Source organism: Delphinapterus leucas, chromosome 5 (genome assembly GCF_059928025.1).
Source record: "Delphinapterus leucas isolate spDelLeu-1000000601 "Yukka" chromosome 5, BTC_Dleu_Yukka2, whole genome shotgun sequence".
NCBI lineage: Eukaryota > Metazoa > Chordata > Mammalia > Artiodactyla > Monodontidae > Delphinapterus > Delphinapterus leucas.
In genome coordinates, this window is record NC_143133.1 from 22,735,635 (window position 1) to 22,757,764 (window position 22,130).

The 22,130-nt window shown below is 36.0% G+C and overlaps 1 protein-coding gene across 1 annotated transcript in view; it reads right to left on the minus strand.

Moving 5' to 3' along the window:
* The window catches only part of LOC111186065 (bifunctional heparan sulfate N-deacetylase/N-sulfotransferase 3), a 140,239-nt gene that overhangs the window by 96,163 nt on the left and 21,946 nt on the right, over nucleotides 1–22,130 (minus strand). The window contains exon 2 of the mRNA XM_022596263.3: nucleotides 434–521. Within this exon, the coding sequence (XP_022451971.1) occupies nucleotides 434–521 (88 nt within the window). The remainder of the gene's footprint in view (nucleotides 1–433; nucleotides 522–22,130) is intronic.

The following is a 22,130-nucleotide window of genomic DNA, read 5'->3' on the forward strand; positions in this document are numbered from 1 at the left end:
CAAACTAATTTATGATATTAGAAGTTAGGATAGTGGTTTTCTTTGAGGGAAGCTAGTGACTAAGGCAGCACAAGGGAGGGGGTGTGTGAGTTTCTGGAAGTATCTCATTCTTGATCTGCATGCTGGTTATGGAGCTCTGTACACTTTGTGAAAATTCATTGAGCACTATACCTATTACTTATGCAGTTTTATATATGTAAATTATAGTTCAATAGAAAAAAAGCCCATTAAATAATAATATGGTGAATAAACTTTCCAACTATTAACATTTTGTAAAGGTGAAAAAATAATAGGTTAAATGAAATTGAATAATATGAAGAAAATAAAGTAGGGGAGAGACACAGGGAATACGGGAAGGTGTGAAGAAGAAGGGTCATAATTTTAAAAAGAGTGGTCAGAGAGGCTTTAATGAGAATAATCTCCTTTTTCTTACCTGTATGGTAAAATTTCCCTGAAAATCCCAGGTTGAACGTAAAATTTGTGATTTGTGCACGCAAAAGATTCTGAGTATCAAGCAGGGCCTGAAATACATAATTTTAAAAAATATATCAGGTAGAGCATGGCCTTGAGAAGATATCTTCCTTTAGCATTCAAAAGGTAAAACTACTCCTTTAGACATGAGAGAATTAAATGATGGAAAGTAGTTTCTTTACCACCTTACAACTAGCAAGAAGCTTCTGAGATTACATAAATACATACTTATATTTATCCTTTAGCTGCAATAAATCAGCAAAAAATGTCAGCTAGAAAAAGGAAGTTAAATGAAAAGTTTATTCTTCATGTATCAAAGGAAGTAGTATCTAGTACATAAAATACATCTCCCTTTACCCCTCAGGGACGTAGTTCACCAGTTGTCAAAAGAAGGACATTCTGTTTAAGTGAAACTATGCAAGAACATATATTGAAAGAAACAGATTGTTGTTTTTCAGATATACCTTTGGTCTTCAAAATACAAGACTTTTCAATCTTTAAGTCTTAGATTCACCAAAGATAGTGGTTATTCTTCAAAAATGGATATCATGGTAAAGTAAATCTGTAATTTACCCTTCCATTGAAAAATAGATAAAACCCCCTACTAATGACAGGTAAAGCTATTTTGAATCAGAGTTTTAATTGTTATATCCTATAAAGTATTTTTCATGCTATGAGTATTTAATGGACTTCTTTTCTTCTCCTTGTCCTCCTTTTCTTTCTCATTCTTATTTAAGTTCACATTCTTGTATTACTCTCTCCCCCTCCCCCAGACTCTGGTAGTTGAGTGCTCACCTCAGTGAGGCAAAAAGTAACACTAAATGGTAGATCTGTAAAGGATCTTAGTCAACATTTCTTTTATACATGAAGAAACTAAGGAGAAATGACTTGCCCATTTTCAAAGATAAAATTAGTGGTAGATCCAAGGTTAAGGATATAGATCACCTGATTCCATATTAGGTACTCTTTTTACTCTACCACACCAAATCTTTCCCCACCCTTCCATAGTACTGCTGGATCCACAGCAAAATCTTTTCTTAATAGTGTAGCTGATATCTGGAAGCTCTGCCCCATCATGTTCACAGTCTCAATGTTTTTTTGGGTATAAACAGATATACATATTATTCAGAGACCCTCTCATGATTGTATGTGTTCAACAATTATTAGTTGCCACCCCTCTATTATTGATGCTGCTACTATTACTACTCTTAATATGGTTGTTGTTATTGTTAGTGATAGATAATACATATCATCTCTCTGAACTTTTCCCTTCATTTATTAAAGTCGAGACAATTATCTAACTCATAGAATTATGATGAGGAATATTAAAGAGATAATATATGTGGGAGTTCTTGATAAATTTTTTTAAAAGTGGCGTAAAATGGATGAAGAAGATGTGGTACATATATACAATGGAATACTACGCAGCCATAAAAAGGAACGAAACTGGGTAATTTGTAGAGACATGGATGGACCTAGAGTGTCATACAGAGTGAAGTAAGTCAGAAAGAGAAAAACAAATATTGTATATTAACGCATATACGTGGAATCTAGAAAAATGGTATACATGACCTTATTTGCCAAGCAGAAATAGAGACATAGACGTAGAGAACAAATATATGGATACCATGGGGGAAAGGGGTAGGGTGGGAGGAACTGGGAGATTGGGATTGACACATATACACTATTGATACTATGTATAAAATAGACAGCTGATGAGAACCTACTGTATAGCACATGGAACTCTACTTAATGCACTGTGGTGTCCTAACTGGGAGGGAAATCCAAAAGGGAGGGGATATATGTATATGTATGGCTGATTCATTTTGCTGTGCAGTAGAAGCTGACACAACATTGTAAAGCAACTATACTCCAATAAAGATTAAAAAAATATTATCAGCAATATATTATATATTAATATAATTATATGTATATAATTATATATTACTGATAATTATATCTATAATTATCTATATCTGTATATTATATATATCTCATCTACTTATTTTTTTAATTGAAATATAGTTGGCATACAATATTATGTTAGCTTCAGGAGTGTAAAATAGTGATTTGACGTTTATACTATGAAATGATCAGCACCTGAAGTCTAGCAACCATCTGTCCCCACACAAAGTTGTTACAGTATTACTGACCATATTCCTTATGCGAAAATTACATCCCCATGACTTATTTATTTTATAATCAGAAGTTTGTACTTCTTAATCTCCCTCACATATTTCACTCATTTCCCCCACACCCCTACCCTTTGGCAACCACCCATTTGTTCTTAGTATCTACGAGTCTGTTTACACTTTGTTTTGTTTGTTTGTTTTGTTTTTTAGACTCTATGTATAAGTGAGATCATATGGAATTTATCTTTCTCTGTCTATTTACTTCACTTAGCATAATACTCTCTAGATCCATCCATGTTGTTCCATGGCAAGATTTCACTCTTTTTTACGGCTAGTATTCTACTGTATATACATACCACTCTTCTTTATCCATTCATCCATCAATGGACCTTAGGTTGCTTCCATATCTTGGCTATTATAAATAATACTACAATGAACATAGGGGTGCACATATTTTTAAAAATTATTTATTTATTTTAACATCTTTATTGGAGTATAATTACTTTACAGTGTTGTGTTAGTTTCTGCTGTATAACAAAGTGAATCAGCTATATGTATACATATATCCCCATATCCCCTCCCTCTTGCGTATCCCTCCCACCCTCCCTATCCCACCTCTCTAGGTGGTCACAAAGCACTGAGCTGATCTCCCTGTGCTACGTGGCTGCTTCCCACTAGCTATCTATTTTACACTTGGTAGTGTATAAATGTCAATGCCACTCTCTCACTTCGTCCCAGCTTACCCTTCCCTCTCCCCGTGTCCTCAAGTCCATTCTCTACATCTGCGTCTTTATTCTTGTCCTGCCCCTAGGTTCTTCAGAACCATTTTGTTTTCTTAGATTCCATATATATGTGTTAGCATATGGTACTTGTTTTTCTCTTTCTGACTTACTTCACTCTGTATGACAGACTCTAGGTCCATCCACCTCACTACAAATAACTCAATTTTGTTTCTTTTTATGGCTGAGTAACATTCCATTGTATATACGTGCCACATCTTCTTTATCCATTCATCTGTCAATGGACACTTAGGTTGCTTCCACGTCCTGGCTATTGTAAATAGAGCTTCAATGAATATTGTGGTACATGACACTTTTTGAATTATGGTTTTCTCAGGGTATATGCCCAGTAGTGGAACTGCTGGGTTGTATGGTAGTTCTATTTTTAGTTTTTAGTTTTTTAGTTTTTTTTTAACTGTTCTCCATAGTGGAGAACATTCCCACCAACAGTGCAAGAGGGTTCCCTTTTCTCCACACCCTCTCCAGCATTTATTGTTTGTAAATTTTTTGATGATGGCCATTCTGACCAGTGTGAGGTGATACCTCATTGTAGTTTTGATTTGCATTTCTCTAATGGTTAGTGATGTTGACCATCCTTTCATGTATTTATTGGCAATCTGTATATCTTCTTTGGAGAAATGTCTATTTAGGTCTTCTGCCCGTTTTTGGATTGGGTTGTTTGTTTTTTTGATATTGAGCTGCATGAGCTGCTTGTATATTTTGGAGATTAATCCTTTGTCAGTTGCTTCATTTGCAAATATGTTCTCCCATTCTGAGGGTGGTCTTTTGCACATATGTTTTTGAATTAGTGTTTTTGTTTTCTTTGGGTAAATACTCAGAAGTGAAATTGCTGGATGATATGGTAGTTCTATTTTTAAGTTTTTGAGGAAGCTTCATACTGTTTTCCATAGTGGCTGCACCAATTTACAATCCCACCAATAGTATATGAGGGTTCCCTTTTCTCCATATCCTCTCTAGCACTTGTTATTTCTTGTCATTTTGATGGTAGCTATTCTGACAGACATCTTTTCATGTGTCTGTTGGCCATCTGTATGTCTTCTTTGGAATAATGTCTATTCAGATCCTCTTCCCATTTTTAAATGGATTGGGGTTTTTTTTGGTATGGTATTGAGTTTCATGAATATTTTTATATATTTTGGATATCAAACCCTTATTGGATATGTTATTTACAAATATCTTCTACCATTCAGTAGTCTGCCTTTTCATTTTGTTGATGGTTTTCTTCAAAAAGCTTTTGGTTTGACATAGTACTACTTGTTTCTTTTTATGTTTGTTTTCCTTGCCTGAGGAGATACATCCAAAAAATATTGTTAAGACTGGTGTCAAAGAAAGTACTGCCTATGTTTTTTTCTAGAAGTTTTATGGTTTCAGGTCTTACATTTAAGTCTTTAATCCATATTGAGTTTATTTCTGTATATGGTATGAGAAAGTGCTCCAGTTTGATCCTTTTGCATATAGTTTTCCAAGCACAATTTATTAAAGAGGCTGTCTATTCCCCATTTTATATTCTTGTCTCCTTTGTCATAGATTAATTGACCATCTAAGTGTGGTTTATTTCTGTGTTCTCTATTCTGTTCCATTGTTCTATGTGTCTGTTTTTGTGCCAGTACCATAATATTTTGATTACTGTAGCTTTGTAGGACTGCATGAAATCAGGGAGCATGATACCTTCAGCTCTGTTCTTTCTCAAAATTGTTTTGGTTATTTGGGGTCTTTTGTAATTCCACGCAAATTTTAGAGTTATTTGTTCTAGTTCTGTGAAAAATGTCATTGGTATTTTGATAGGATTTGCACTGAATCTGTAGATTGCCTTGGGTACTCTGGAGATTTTAACAATATTAATTCTTCCAATCCATGAGCACAGTATATCTTTCCATTTGTTTGTGTAATCTTTAATTTCTTTCATCAATATCTTAGTCTTTGGAGTACAAGACTTTTGCTTTCTTGGTTAGATTTATTCCTAGGTATTTTATTCTTTTTGATGCAATTGTAAAGGGAATCCTTTTCTTAATTTCTCTGATAGTTCATTATTAGTGTCTAGAAATGCAACTGATTTTTGCACTGATTTTGTATCCTGAAACTTTTTTGAATTCATTTATTAGTTATAATAGTTTTTTTGGTGGAGCCTTTAGGGGTTTCTATATAAAGTATCAAACAGTGACAGTTTTGCTTCTTCCTTTCCAATTTGGATTCCTTTTATTCCTTTTTTTTTGTCTAATTGCTGTGGCTCAGACTTCTGATACTATGTTGTGAGAGGGTCATATCTTTGTCTTGTTCCTGATCTTAGAGGAAAAGCTTTTAACTCTTCACGGTTGGTTCTGATGTTGGCCGTGGGTTTGTCATATACGGCCTTGATTATGTTGAGGTACATTCCCTCTCTAACCACTTTGTTGAGAGTTTTTATCATAAATGGATGTTGAATTTTGTCAGAAGTTTTTTCTGCATCTAGTGAGATGATTATGTGATTTTTATCCTTTATTTTGTTAATGTGGTGTATAACACTGATTGATTTGTGGATTTTGAACCATCCTTCCATCCCTGGTAAAAATCCCGCTTGATTGGGCTTCCCTGGTGGCGCAGTGGTTGAGAGTCTGCCTGCTGATACAGGGGACACGGGTTCGTGCCACGGTCCGGGAAGATCCCACATGCCACGGAGCGGCTAGGCCCGTGAGCCATGACCGCTGAGCCTGCGCGTCCGGAGCCTGTGCTCCGCAACGGGAGAGGCCACAACAGTGAGAGGCCCGCGTACCACAAAAAAAAAAAAAAAAAAAAAAAAAAAAAATCCTGCTTGATCATGGTGTATGATCTTTTTAATGTATTGCTGAATTTTGTTTGCTAATACTTTTTGAAGATTTTTGCATCTATGTTCATCAGTGATACTGGCCTGTAATATTCCTTTTTTTGTGGTGTCTTTGTCAGGTTTTGGTATCAGGTTGATGCTGGCCTCATAGAATGAATTTAGAAGTGTTCTCTTCAGTTTTTTGGAATAGTTCGAAAGAGATGTTAACTCTTCTTTAAATGTTTGGTAGAATTCACCTGTGAAGCCGTCTGGTCCTGGAAATTTTTTTGTTGGAATTTTTTGGATTACTGATTCAATTTCATTACTATTCTGTTCAGATTTTCTATTTCTTCCTGATTCAATCTGTGAGATTATACATTTCTAGGAATATATCCATTTCTAATAGTTTGCCCAATTTGTTGGCATATAGCTGTTCCTAGTAATCTCTTAGGATCCTTTGTATTTCTGTGATGCCAGTTGTACCTTCTCCTCTTTTATTTCTGATTTTATTTATTTGGGCCCTCTCTCTTTTATTCTTGATGAGTGTAGCTAAGGTTCATCAATTTTGTTTATCTTTTCCAAAAACCAGCTATTAGTTTCATTGATTTTTTTCTGTTGTTTTTTTAGTCTCTATTTCATTTATTTCTACTCAGATCTTTATTATTTCCTTCCTTTTACCGATGTTGGGTTTTGTTTGTTCTTCTCTTCCTAGTTCCTTTAGGTGTAAGGTTAGATTGTTTATTTGAGATTTTCTTGTTCCTGGGGTAAGCCTATATCTCTATAAGCTTCCCTGTTAGAACTGTTCTGCTGCTTCCCATAGATTTTGGAACGCTGCGATTCCATTTTCATTTATTTCAAGTATTTTTAAATTTCCTCTTTGATTTCTTCAATGACCCATTGGTTGTTTAGTAGCATATTGTTTAGCATTCACATTTTTATTTTTTGTGGTTTTTTTCTTTTAGTTGATTTCTAGTCTCAGTATTGTGGTCAGAATGCTTGCTACGATTTCAATTTTCTTAAATTTACTGAGACTTTTTTTGTGGCCTAGGATGTAGATCTATTTCTATTCTACAGAAACTTCCATGTGCTCTTGAAAAGAATGTGTATTCTGCTTTTGGATGGAATGTTCTATATATACATCTATTAAGTCCATTTTATATAATGTATCATTTAAGGCCAGTGTTTCCTTAGTGATTTTCTGTCTGGATGATCTGTCCATTGTCCCCTACTATTATTGTGCTACTGTCAATTTCTTCCTTTATGTCTGTTAATATTTGCTTTATGTATTTAGGTGCTTCTATATACTTACAGGTGTTTGCATATATACTTAAAAGTGTTATAGCTTTTTGTTGGATTGATCCCTTTATCATTATGTAAGCCCTTCTTTGTCTCTTGTTACAGTTTTTGTTCTAAACTCTATTTTGTCTAATATAAGTATTGCAATCCCAGCTTTCTTTTTGTTTCCATTTGCATGGAATATCTTTTTTCATTCCCTCACTGACAGTCTGTGTTTTAAATCTGAAATGAGTCTCTTGTAGGCATATATATTTGTGTCTTGTTTTTTAATCCATTCAACTCTATATCTTTTGATTGGAGCATTTAGTCCCTTTACATTTAAAGCAATTATTGATAGGTATGTATTTATTGCCATTTTTTATTGTTTTCTATTTTTTTGTAGTTCTTTGTTCTTTTCTTCTTCTCTTGCCCTCTTCCCTTATGATTTGATGACTATTGTTAGTATTATGTTTGGATTCCTTTCTCCATATTTTTTATGTATCTCTTATAGGTTTTTGGTTTGTGGTTACTATGAGGTTTATATATAACAACATTTATATATGCTTATTTTAAGCTGATGATCTCTTAAGCTCAAATACCTTCTAACAGCCTTATATTTTTACCCCCCCCAGATTTTATGTTTTTGATGTCATATTTTACATCTTTTTATTTTATGTATCCTTTAATTACTTATTGTAGATATAGATCATTTTACTACTTTTGTCTTTTAACCTTCCTACTAGTTTACATGTGATTAATTCACTACCTTTGCTATATGTTTGCTTTTATCAATCAGATTTTTCCTTTCATACTTTTCTTATTTCTAGTTGTGGCTTTTTCTTTTCTGCACAGTAAAGTGCCTTTAACATTTCTTGTAAGGCCAGTTTAGCAGTGATGAACTCTTTCAGCATTTGCTCATCTGTAAAACACTTTGTCTCCTTCAACTGTGAAATTTAACCTTAATGGGTAGAATATTCTTGGTTGTAGGTTTTTTCCTTTTGGCACTTTGAATTATCATGCCACTCTCTTCTAGCCTGCAAAGCATCTGCTGAAAAGTCAGCTCATGGTCTTAGGGCAGTTTCCTTGTACATAACTAGTTGTTTTTTCTCATGCTGATTTTAAGATTCTCTCTTTTAGTTAAAATGTGTATTGGTGTGGATATCTTTGACTTCATCTTCTTGGGGACCCTCTGTGCTTCTTGAAACTGGATGTCTATTTCCTTCCCAGGGTTAGGGAAGTTTTCAGCTATTTTTCCTTTCTTTTTTTTTTCTTTAATATTTATTTATTTGGCTGCATTGGGTCTTAGTTGTGGGATCTTCACTGAGGCATGTGGGATCTTTCATTGCAGCACACGGGCTCTTTGTTGCAGCACGCGGGCTTCTCTCTGGTTGTGGTGTGCAGGCTCCTCTCTAGTTGTGGCGCATGGGCTCCAGAGCGCATGGCTCAGTAGTTGCGGCATGCAGGCTCTCCAGTTGTGGTGTGCGGACTCTAGAGTGCACAGGCTTAGTTGCCGCATGGCATGTGGGATCTTAGTTCCCCAACCAGGGATCGAACCCGTGTCCCCTGCATTGGAAGGTGGATTCTTAACCACTGGACCACCAGGGAAGTCCCCAGCTATTTTTTCTTAAAAAAAGTTTTCTGCTGTCTTCTCGTCTCTTCTTCTTCTGGGACCCTATAATGTGAATGTTAATATGCTTGATGTTGTCCCAGAAGTCTCTTAAGCCATTCTTATCAAAACAATTTTTTTCTATTTTCTGTTCAGCTTGGGTGATTTCCACTACTCTGTCTTTCAGATTGCTGATCTGTTCTTCTGTATCGTCTAATCTACTGTTGATTTCTTCTAGTATATTTTTCATTTCATTTATTGTATTCTTCAGCTCTGATGGGTTCTTTCTTATATTTTCTAATTCTTTGTTGTAGTTTTCACTGTGTGCATCCATTCTTCTCCTGAGATCAGTGAGCATCTTTATGATCATTACCTTGAGCTCTTTATTGGGTATATTGCTTATCTCCATTTTGGTCAATGTTTTTACCTGGGATTTTGTCTTGTTCCATCATATGGAACATATTCCTTCATCTCCTCATTTTGTATAATTCTCTGTTTTTTTTTTTTCTTCTATGTATTAGATAGTGGTGTTATGTCTTCCAGTCTCGGAGAAGTAGCCTTATGTAGGAGACATCTTATGGGGACCAGCAGAAAGCTCCCTGCTGGCCACCTAAGATAGATGTTACAGAGGTGTCTCCTATGTGGGCTGTATGTGTGCCCTTCTGTTGTATCAGGGCTGACTATCGTGGCTATGCTGGTAGGTGGAGCTGGTTCCTGGCCCAGCTGGTTGCCAAGGGCCTGCGGGTGGGCAGGGCAAGTCTCCCATGATAATGGGCTAGAAGGTGGATTCCAAAACGGCGCTTGCCAGTGCCCGTGTCAGCACTGTACAATGACATCTCAAAGACGGCTGTTGCCAGAGTCTCATGGGGAGTCTCAGCTGCCTTTTGCCTCTCTGGAAGGCTCTCCAATATCAGCCAGTGGTTCTGACCCATGCACTTCTCAAATTACTGCCTCAACACTGGGACTTGGACTGTGTGAGATTTTGTGGGTGCCCTTTGTGCATGTCCTTTAAACACAGAGTCTCATTATCCTATAGAACTTTGGCTCTCCTGAATGTAAGCTCTGCTGGTTTTCAAAATCTGACTTTCTAAGGGCTTGTCTTCATAGTGCAGAACCCCTGGGCTGGGGAGCTTGATATGGGGCTCAGACCTCTCACTCCTTGGGGAGGGGTGGAACTCCTGTTTGTGGGTCATCAACCAGGGGGTGTGGGTCTTGACTAGATAGCATCTCTGCCCTTCCTACCCATCTTGTTGTAGCTCCTTCTTTATATCTTCAGTTGTGGAAGATCTTTTCTGCTACTCTTCAGGTTGTTCTATAGATAGTTGCTCTGTAAGTAGTTGTAATTTTGGTGTGCCCATGAAAGGAGGTGAGTTCAGGGTCTTCGTACTCCATCATCTTGAGATCTCATTTATTTTTTGAAGGTTTTTTCCCCTCATTTTATTTACCTTCAGTATCCTCCTACCCTTCTTTCTCCCCTTCTTCTTGCTTATTTCTTCTACTCAGCTGAATATTCTAGTTGGCTCTTCCTATCTTTCCTTCCCCTTAGATCTTATCTTTCTTCTTCATCCATCTTACTTCATTTCATTCTCTTATTTTCCTCCTTTCAATGGTGAAAATATGTATTCAAAAATCCATCTTAAAATCATTTCTTGTGTGTTCACTGCTTTATTCTTAAAGTAAGAAATTTTTTTTTATCTCCCTGAAAATAAAATCCCCAAACTACACTTGAACTTTACTTTGTGATTCTAGATTGTTTTTTTTAAATTTACATTTACTATATTTAATAGGGAAAAAACCCAAACAAATCTATCCTATGATTAGACCTCGGAAGCAAATTCAGTACCTGTTAACTAACCTCTAAATCAACTACAATACATTGACTCAAATTATTGAATTAACTCTGATTTTGCAGGCTTGACTTGGCATTTTACATATTTATTCAATGTTCTGGAAATAAACATTAAAACACATAAAAGATATATTGAAACAGATGGCAGCTACTAATATTATGACTATGTATAGTGAAGAGGGAAGTTTATTTCTAGATAATAATTTATAAAGTTAAGTAGTAATATTTCTTATTTTTTACATTGCTTTTATGAACCAGATTTTGAGAGTGTCTATGAGAACAATGTTATATATTCACCCATTATTTCTGTCTTTTCAAAATATGCTTTTGTGCAGGAAGCTTGAATACTCAGTAATATTCTTTTTTTTTTCTTCTCAGTAATATTCTTAAATCATATCCTTTTTGTTAAACTCTTCATTGCTAGAATGTTTTTATTCATCATTATTCTATTTATAACTGATATAGTCTATTATTCCTATGAACATTTATATAAAATGATATAAAATAATACTTTATGTGCAACATGTCTAAAATGCTTTATCCTTTATGTGCAACACATCTAAAATGCTGTAATAATATCTAAAATCTAATCATAATAACCTAAATCAATATTCCAGTACCAAATTCAGAAAACCACATGTATTCTGGGCAAGCAAACACTCTCTGATATGCAAACTACTTTGGCCATGGAGGAGGTAATTGATCACTGCCACGTGCAGAGGTATTATTTACTGGTCTCCTCCAATCTAAGAACCCTAAGAACATAGATGTGTACTGTCAGAAATGGTCTGATTATTGAAAAATGGTACTTAAGTGTTCCAAAACTTTGAATATATTTAGCAGGATAATTCACAATTCTACGTGTCAGTGATTATCTTTAAAATATCACATCTTTTTCTAATTAAAAAAAAATTAAAATCACTAATAAATCTACCTCTCAGGATAAATTAATATTATGATGTAATCCCATCCCATTTTTACCAATAACTACATATACCTATGTATATGTAGATATATAGATGTATAAGTGAAATTAGAGCCATAAAGTAAAAATTAGAACTGTATCAATTATGATTAAAAATACAGAGTTTTGAATTTTGCCTTTTCCATTTAACAGTATATCATGAGCTTTCTCCTGTCACATTAACCATCCAAAACCAAAATTTTTAATGGATGCTGAATATTACATCAAATGGATATACTATAATTTATTCAACTGTTTTATACTACTGTTGTACATTTAGATTGTTTAAATTTTTTGTCTAATATAAATACTGCTCTGTGTATCAATACATATTTTTATAGCAAAGGAGTAACCATTTCTGCAGGAGAAAATAATTCTGCTTACTCTTCAGCAAACAAAACAGTTTCTGATTGGTGTCACACACTGAATTCCTAGGATAGTATGGAATTGATTAGGGCTACTCATGGCTGAGAGAAATGCATACTCTGAGATATTACGGTAGGGTGTCTGGATAGCCTCAATGGCACTTTCTTTGAGGTTCCATGAATTTGTGAATGCGGGGTAGGGGTGGGCTGGTAAGAAAGAAAGGAAGAGAATATGGAATACATGGGACCTCCCAGGATCCTGTATCAGCTAGAAAGGGTTATTATGACTTTCCCAGCCTTTCTACTGATCCTCACAACTGCAGCCAACTCAGGGTCCCATCGCCAACCCTGAGAAATGCCAAAAACTACAAAGGATACAAAAGAGAGAAAGACTGAACTCGCACTGTGTATTTTGTGCCACCAAGAGAATAATGACTGAAGATACCAGAATGCTGCAATTCTGAGTCTGAGATAAAGATAATATAACTTTACATTTGTATTATTGCTTATAATTCTCAAAAAGCTTTCACTTATCATCTCACCCGACCTTTAAAACAACTTAAGAGAGTCAGGGTAAGCACTATTATTGCCACTTTAAATTTAAGGAAAGTAAGGCTCAGATATGTGAAGTGACTTGCTAAACCCACACAGCAAATAAGAGGCAGAATAGGGGATTTAAACCCATATTTCCATATGGTATAAGCTGTCTTGTCTAGAAACAAGAAAATGAAAAATATCTTGACTAATATGCTTTCCAAGTATAATATCTTATACAGAAAAGTCTTTCAATTTTTTTAAGACTATGAAACAGACTTTCCTGTCACAAACCATGTCTTTTAAATCTTCCCACACTAATATTTTTGTATTGCTGAGGAAACATAGTGTGTTTTGTTCGTATGTTTATTTATTGATCTATATTCTCTCCCTCCCTTTCTGTGTGTTTATGTGTATATATTTATGTAATCTTTCTTGTGTATGAATTAGCCTTTCACTTATTTATCACAAAAAAAGCATTTAAAATGGAAGAAGCTTAGACCAAACTGATGAAAGTACAGCATTATAAGTTCACTCATTTATAGTATAGAGTATAGATTAAGGCTTGATATCCTGAGAGTCAAGGTCTTAAAAGTCCTCTATTGTGATTTTCCACAAGCAAGATTGTCTTTCACATTGACATGAAATGTGATTTTCTGTCCTCAGGCCAAGCTGGTAGGCAGATTGCTTTTATGTAATTCCTGTGAAGCTGGCAGGAGGTGACTCATATACATAAATGCCTCTTTCAATCAGGAAGAAGGTGTCAGAGGGCGGGTGGGTGGTGTCTGAATGACTAAGTTTTAAGATGTTAGGGGTACTGAAAAAAATCTCCTAAAATGAGAGTTTCTAGGGAGATGCACACATGAGGATCTGGATCACGTCAATGAATCAAAGGAGAACTTTGAAAAGATTTTACTACATTGTTTGAATCTCAGTCTTTACTTCATAACTCAGTGAAAAGAGAAATTCCCTCAACTACTCATAAATTAAAAATAGCTCAGATTTTAAACAAGCTCTTGGAATGAGACTTGATTCCAAGAGGCTCAAATTGAAATATTAAGTACATTGTATGAAAGGGACAGAGGAGTTATGGGTATGAAAAAGTCACGAGAAAGTCACAGAAATTTTTAGAAATAGCCACAGTAGAGGAAGAGTACGTTCCTGAGAAAATAACTGACTACTCACTATCTCATTCAAGTAAAATCAGACTTTCCTACAGATGGTAGTGCTATGGAACAGAATAAAAGTCTCTGTTGAAATCCCTGAAAGGATTTCAGATAAATGCAAAGTAACAGTATGGCCAAGTATCTAGGTGGTAGTCCATAATAGCCGATGTTCTCAGTAAATGCGCAGTGGAACAGATAAAAGCCAATACAGTAATTGAACTCCTAGGAAAAGCTGAACAGGTTGACAGAGTGAAATTCTTCATTTCATGGCTTTACGTTCTGGTTTTCTCACAAGGCCATGTTCTATATCTGTTGTTTTTTCCTCTAAAAAATTTATAGGGGGGCAGAGCAGAAAACAACAAGGGTGGCGCATGTACCAAGTTGTTGACAGGAACCAAGAGCGATCAATGTGAGTGGGAGTAGGATCCTGGATTAAACAACGTTACCAACAAAAGGCTGCAATGCTTTTTTCACTCACTTATCACTCTGTGTGTTATGCTGGTTCACTGGCTTTCCCTATATTATAACATCCATTTATTATTTTCAGGGACCATATAACTACTTTCAATTATAGCACCAGAACAGTCTCTATTAGTACTTTTCCCACCTTCGTATCTGTTTAAGATTATATATGAATTCTAAATTTCTTCGGTAGTTCTGGACTGTTGTCTAAACTTTTCTAACAGACTTTTAAAAAATTTTATTTTGGAGTTTTCCTGAAGTGGTGAATTTCTGAGACAGCTCAAAGTATTATTGCAGAAGACTTTGGATATGGTCCACTACTGTCAATAAAGATTTCAGAAAATACAGAATCTTAATTCTGCAGCAAATCTATAGCAAACTTTATTCCAGTGTTAAGAAGCAATCATTATTTTCCACAGCCTGATTTTTATATGAGTTGCTTTAAAGAATGTATAATCGATTTTCCGTGCAGGGTTGCTAAGAAAAAATTCCTATGGAACTGTTAAAAAGGCAGTTGACCTTTGTTTGTTTTAGTGTAGCATGAGGAGTCTATCTTCTAAAGTTAAAAGTGAGTTTGTATGATTTACCTGAATGAGGGTTTTGTTATTATTGCAGGCTTATCATAATTTACTTTTATAATTTCTGTTTAATGTAATGGCTCTTAAAAAAGCCAACATACTACAGAAATTGTCATGCTTGCATTTCTCAAAGATGTCACACTGTCATTAAGATTTCTGAGAGAGATTTGAAAATGACCAAAACCAGGAATCATATATTCAAAACGACTGAGAAAAACATGTTGATTGAGCCTATGAATCTGGCAGTAGACCATGGTACAAAAAGTGGCATTTAGGCCACAAGTCCAGCTCAAACCTAGCAGGTTGCATATATTATTGTTCCTAAAGATAGGGAGATAGTTGGGGGAAGTAAGATCGAATAGTTAAAACTTAAAAAGGCAGAGTCAGACTAGTCATACAGGGTTTTACCCCTGCTCTTCCATTTACAAGCGGTATGACCTTGATAAGTCTGAGTCGCAGTCTACTTTTTTGTAAAATCATACCTCCTTTATGAGAATGCAATGAAGAATGATTGAAACAATTCATGGAAGCACTAGATCAAATAATCAGCCTTGGGGAGGGATAAATTAGGAGTTTGGGAATAACACATACACACTACTATATACTTATAAAATAGTTAACCAACAAAGACCTACTGTATAGCACAGGGAACTATACTCAATATTCTGTAATAACCTATAAGTGAAAAGAATCTGAAAAAGAATATACATATAAAAGAATATATATATATATAAAACTGAATCACTTTGCTGCACACCTGAAACACAACACTGTAAATCAATTATACTTCAATTAAAAAAAAAAAACCAAAAAAATCCCCGCAAAACAAATAAAAACAAATAACCTAAACTACATAACAGGTCTTCAAAAATGCTAGTTCCTTTTTTCTCTCCCTATTCCTGATAAATGCTTCAACAACAACAAAAGGCAAAGCAGCACCCCCAAGATACATTTGGAAGTGGGTCCAATGGTGTTGGTGTAGTGAAGGAGGTGTTTTAAGTACCTCTCATCAAACTGCATTTATAGCCAGTTCTAATTAAAGCTAACATTTATTGAGCAATGGGCACTTAATGTTTACTAGGCTCTGTGCTAAGGATGGACAGTCTCATGTAACCTATTCAGCAACTCATTGTTATTGGATTATCTCAATCTATTCAACAAGTAGATACTATTAATTCATTACACACATAAGGAAACTGAGGCACACAGAGGTTAAGTAAATTAAGCAGAAATTAAAAACTGAATTTTAGGGCTTCCCTGGTGGCACAGTGGTTGAGAGTCCGCCTGCCGATGCAGGGGACACGGGTTCGTGCCCCGGTCCGGGAAGATCCCACATGCCACGGAGCAGCTGGGCCTGTGAGCCATGGTCGCTGAGTCTGTGCGTCCGGAGCCTGTGCTCCTCAACGGGAGAGGCCACAACAGTGAGAGGCCCGCATACCGCAGAAAAAACAAAAAAAACTGAATTTTAATTTAGTTTAAAAAAAGAATATGGGGTATTCCTTTGCAAGAGGACTTATGTGATTTGGGGATTATATGTTCATAGCACTAAATCCACCTTAACTTTAAAAGCATGTATTGAAAACATTAATAAAATGTACCACAAGTCCATGAAGAAAAGCTTCGTGGTGTTGGAAGACAATTCTCCATGGTATTCTTGCATGCCTGCATGTCTTGTGAGCAGAGGCATTGACTGCCCTTGCTTGGAGCCGTCTTTTCAAGGATGTTTATAGAACAGACAGCTTTGTAAAACAGAGATAGTATCTTCCTTCAGAGCAAAGGGCAAGTTGCTTACTTTCCCGTATAAACAAGATCTTATCTACCTCCCCCGCCCCTGCCATGCAAAGGTCATGCAGGATACCACCCATTATAAAAGATTCGGGCTCCTCAACATTAGGGTTCCTCTCCTGTAATGCAACCCACTGTATGTGCAGGTGTGAATCAACTAGACCTTTTCACATCACCCTGTAGGAAGTGGGACTTGGAGAACCAGCTCAAATGTGATACTCTGGCTGTTACTGCTGCTGTGAGTAATAATATACTTTCTCTCTGACTCAGAAATCTTGTACCTTCTAATAGCATCCCTGAGACTGTGGCAGGCTGACTTGCTGGCTTGCAAACAGGATGAAATCTCTGACCCTTCCTAGTTCTTAACAAGTGGAGAAGGGAAAATTGCAAACATGCAAGAACAGGAAAAGATCCAGTTTATTTAAGGTGCTATCTAAAGCAACTAAACAAGGATGTACGTGGGAAAAATAATCATTCCTGAAGGCCATGTTTCACGATGAACCAGAGGGGCTTTGGGATAGAAATGTGTGTGTGTGTGCATACAGAAAAACAGGAAAGGGCAAAGAAAACATATTGCCTGAAACTATGGAAAACTAATAAATATACGTGACTGTAAACAGCTTTCTAAAGACAGGTACACTGTGCTGCACATGATTTATATGTTTGCTCCTGGCTTGAAAATGATTCACAAAAGCTGTTAAATTCTTTTGATGTTCAAAGCTGCAGGAAATAGTTTCATATCTATATTCTCATGAAGCCAGTAGGCTGGTTTATAACTTTACGCAACTATTTTTTTCTGGCAAATTGAGCGGAGAAAGAAGGGTTAATTTACTATGAATTATAATTCATAGTTAATAAATTGTTAACAGGCAACAGTAAGTAAAGCTTAATGGGGATATAGCAAAGAGGCATTTTTTTCACTTTAATTGTACTTCATTAACAGAGTTCATCCTCTGGGGGGCAGGCAATAATGAGACCATAACAGTCCTTGACTGTGGATCTTGCTAAGTCTGTTTTAAAGAAACAAACAACCTAATTTAAAAATGGGCAGAAGACCTGAATAGACATTTTTCCAAAGAGGAAATGCAGATGGTCAACAGGCACATGAAAAGATGCTCAACATCGCTAATCATCAGGTAAATGCAAATCAAAAGCACAATGAGATACCACCTCACACCTGTCAGAATGGCTAGTTCATCAAAAGGAACATAAATAATGAATGTTGCAAGGATGTGGAACCCTTGTACACTGTTGATGGGAATGTAAATTGGTGCAGCCACTGTGGAAAACATTATGGAGGTTTCTCAAAAAACTAAAAATAGAGCTACCATATGACCCAGCAATTCCACTCCTAGGTATATATCTGAAGAAAAAAAAACACCAATTTGAAAAGATACATGCACCCCAATGTTCATAGCAGCATTATTTACAATTGCCAAGATATGGCAACAACCTAAGTGTACATCAGCAGATGAATGGATAAAGAAGACATGGTACATATATACAACGGAATACTACTCAACCATAAAAAGAATGAAAATTTGCCATTTGCAGCAACATGGATGGACTTGGAGGATATTATACTAAGTGAAATAAGTCAGACAGGGAAAGACAAATACCGTACATTATCACTTATAAGTGGAATCTAAAAAGTACAACAAACTAGTGACTAAAACAAAAGAGAAGCAGACTCACAGATATAGAGAACAAACTAGTTGTTACCAGTGGGGAAAGGGAAGGGAGAGGGGCAATATAGCAGTAGGGGATTAAGAGGTACAAACTATAATGTACAAAATAAGCTACAAGGACATACTGTATAACATGGGGAATATAGCCAATATTTTATGATAACTATAAATGGAGTATAACCTTAAAAAATTGTGAATCACTCTGTTGTACACCTGTAACTTACATGATATTGTACATCAACTATACTTCAAGTGAAAAAAACCAACCAAACCAAAACAAAACAAAACAAAAAAAGCAACAAATTACTGGCCAGCACAGATGTAGCTCTTAACCCCAGCTGCAATTTTCTGCAAGCCAGACAAGTGCAAGGTGCTGAGGAGGTGGTTCAAGATGGCAGCATAGTAAGATCCTGAACTCACCTCCTCCCACAGACACACCAAGTCTACAGCTACATATGGAATAATTCCCTCTGAAAAAGACCTGAAAACTAGCTGAACTGTTCCTCCGCAACAAAGGATAAAAGAGCCACACTGAGATGGGTAGGAGAAAGAGAGATGCAGTCTCACCAAACGTGCCCCCCTCCCATCCAGTGCAGCAACCTACAGTTGGGAGGGAGCTCACAAAAATGGCACTTCTCCTTGAGGAGCCAGAGGTTTGTGCCACATGTCAGGCACCCCAACCCCTGGGATCTTCACTGGAAAGACAAGCTCCCCAAACATCTGGCTTTTAAAACCAACAAGGTTTATGTCCTAGAACCCCACAGAGCTGTAGGGAACTGAGATTCTGCTCTTAAAGTGCTCATGCACAGACTTACTGGCCCCAGGACCCAGCACAAAAGCAGCTAGATCACATGTGAAAGAGATTCATTTGCTAATCTTAAAGCATCTGTTGGAGGGGCAGGGGCCTGGAGGGACTCTCCCTGGGCACTGGCAGGTGTCATTTGTTCACTCTCTTTCTTCCTTGCTAGCTCTGGCAGGCATGTAGTCACAGCTCTCTAGGCTGCCCCACTAAAGCCAGCAAGCATGTCCTGCCCCTGAGCTCTCCTGCTCTTGCTAAAACTGGCTGGTTATGTCCCAGCCCTGTGTTTTCCCATTGCCTTGATAAAACTGGCAGGCATGCCCCAGCCCTGTACTCTCCTGCTGCCTTGCTAAAGCCAATAGGCAAGTGCAGGCCACACAGGGGACACCCCTTGAACATCAGATTGACCTAATAGATATATATGAAACATTCTATCCAAAAGCAACAGAATACACATTTTATCTTCTCAAGTACACATGGAACATTCTGCAGTATAGATCATATGCTCAGCCACTAAACAAGTCTAAATAAATTTAAGAAGACTGAAATCATATAAAGCATATTTTCCAACCACAATACTATGAAACTAAAAGTCAATTACAGAAAGAAAACTGGAAAAATCACAAATATATGGAGATTAAACAACATGCTACTGAACAACCAATGTGTTAATGAAGAAATCAAAGAAGAAATGAAAAAATGCCTTGAGACAAATACAACACACCAAAATCTCTGGAATGCAGCAAAAACAGTTCTAAGAAGGAATGTCATAGCAATACAGGCCTACCTCAAGAAACTAGAAAAATCTCAAATAAACAAACTAACTTTACACCTAAAAAAACTAGAAAAAGAAGAACAAATGAAGTACAAAGTTAGTAGAAGGAAGGAAATAACTAAAGTCAGATTGTAAACAAATAGAGACTAAAAAGACAGTAGAAAAGATCAATGAAGCTAAGAGCTGGTTCTTTGAAAAGAAACAAAATTGACAAACATTTAGTGAGACTCACTAAGAAAAAAAGAGAGAAGGCTCAAATAAATAAAATCAGAAATGAAAGAGGAGAAGTTACAACTGATACCAATAAATACAAAGGATCATAAGAGACTACTATGAACAATTATAGGCCAACAAATTGGACAACCTAGAAGAAATGAAAAAATTTCTAGAAACATACAATCTTCCAAGACTGAATCATGAAGAAATAGAAAATTTGAAATGACTGATTGCTAGTAAGAAGACTGAATCAGTAATCAAAACATCCCAACAAACAAAAGTCCAGGATCAGATGGTTTCACTGGTGAATTATACCAAACATTCAAAGAAGATTTAATACCTTTCCTTCTCAAACTCTTCAAAAAGCTGCAGAAGAGGGAATGCTTTCAAAACTTGTTTTATGAGGCCAGCATTACCCTGATACAAAAACCAGACAAGGATACCACCAAAAAATAAAATTACAGGCCAATATCTCTGATGAACATACATGCAAAAATCCCCAACAAAAATATTAGCAAACCAAAGAATACAACAGTACATTAAAAGAATCATACACCATGATCAAGTGGGATTTTTACCAGGGATGCAAGGATGGTTCAACATTCACAAATCAGTCAATGTGATACACCACATTAAGAAAATAAAGGATAAAAGTCATGTGATTATCTCAATAGATGCAGAAAAATGTTGACAAAATTCAACATCCATTTATGATAAAAACTCTCAAAAAAGTGGACATACTCAATGGTGAGAAGCTGGAAGCCTTTCCTTTAATATCAGGAGCAAGACAAGGATGTCCAGTCCCACCACTTTTATTCAACATAGGATTGAAAGTCCCAGCCAGAACAATTAGGTGAGGAAAAAATAGAAAAAGTCATCTAAATTGGAAAGGAAGAAGTAAAACTGTTACTCTTTGCCAGTGACATATTATATATAGACAACCCTAATGACTCCATCAGAAAACTGTTAGAATAAATGAATTCAGTAAAGTTGCAGGACATAAAATTGACACACAAAAATCTATTGTATTTCTATACACTAATAATGAACTATCAGAAAGAGAAATAAAGGAAACAATTCCCTTTGCAATTGCATCAAAAGAATAAAATCCTAGTAATAAATTTAACCAGGAAGATAAAAGACCTGTACATTGAAAACTACAAGATATTAATGAAAGAAATTGAAGAAGACACAAATAAATGGAAAATTAGTCTGTGCTCATGGATTGGAAAAATTAAAATTGTTTACATGTCCACACCACCCAAAGCAATCTAAAGATTCAGTGCAATTCCTATCAAAATTGCAATGGAATTTTTCAAACAAAGAGAGCAAACAACTCTAAAATTTGTATGGAACCACAAAAGACTCTAAATAGCCAAAGCAATCTTGAGAAAGAACAAAGTTGGTAGTGTCATGCTCCCTTATTTCAAACTATATTACAAAGCTATAGTAATCAAAACAGTATGGTATTCCGTAAGCACAGACACATAGATAAATGGAACAGAATGGAAAGCCCAGAAATAAACCCACCCATATATGGTGAATTAATTTACAACAAAGGAGCTAAAAATATACAATGGGGAAAGGAAAGTGTCTTCAATAAGTGGTTTTGGAAAATGAACACTGACGTGCAAAGGAATGAAATTAGACTAATATTTTACATCATTCACAAAAATTAACTCAAAGTGGTTAAGGACTTGCATGTAAGACCTAAAACCATAAAGTTCCTAGAAGAAAACAGGCGGTAAGCTCCTTGACATTGGTCTTGCTGATGATGTTTTTGGATTTGATTCCAAATGCAAAGGCAACAAAAGCAAAAGTAAGCAAGTGGGACTACATCAAACTAAAAGGCTTCTGCACAGCAAAGGAAACCATCAACAAAAGGA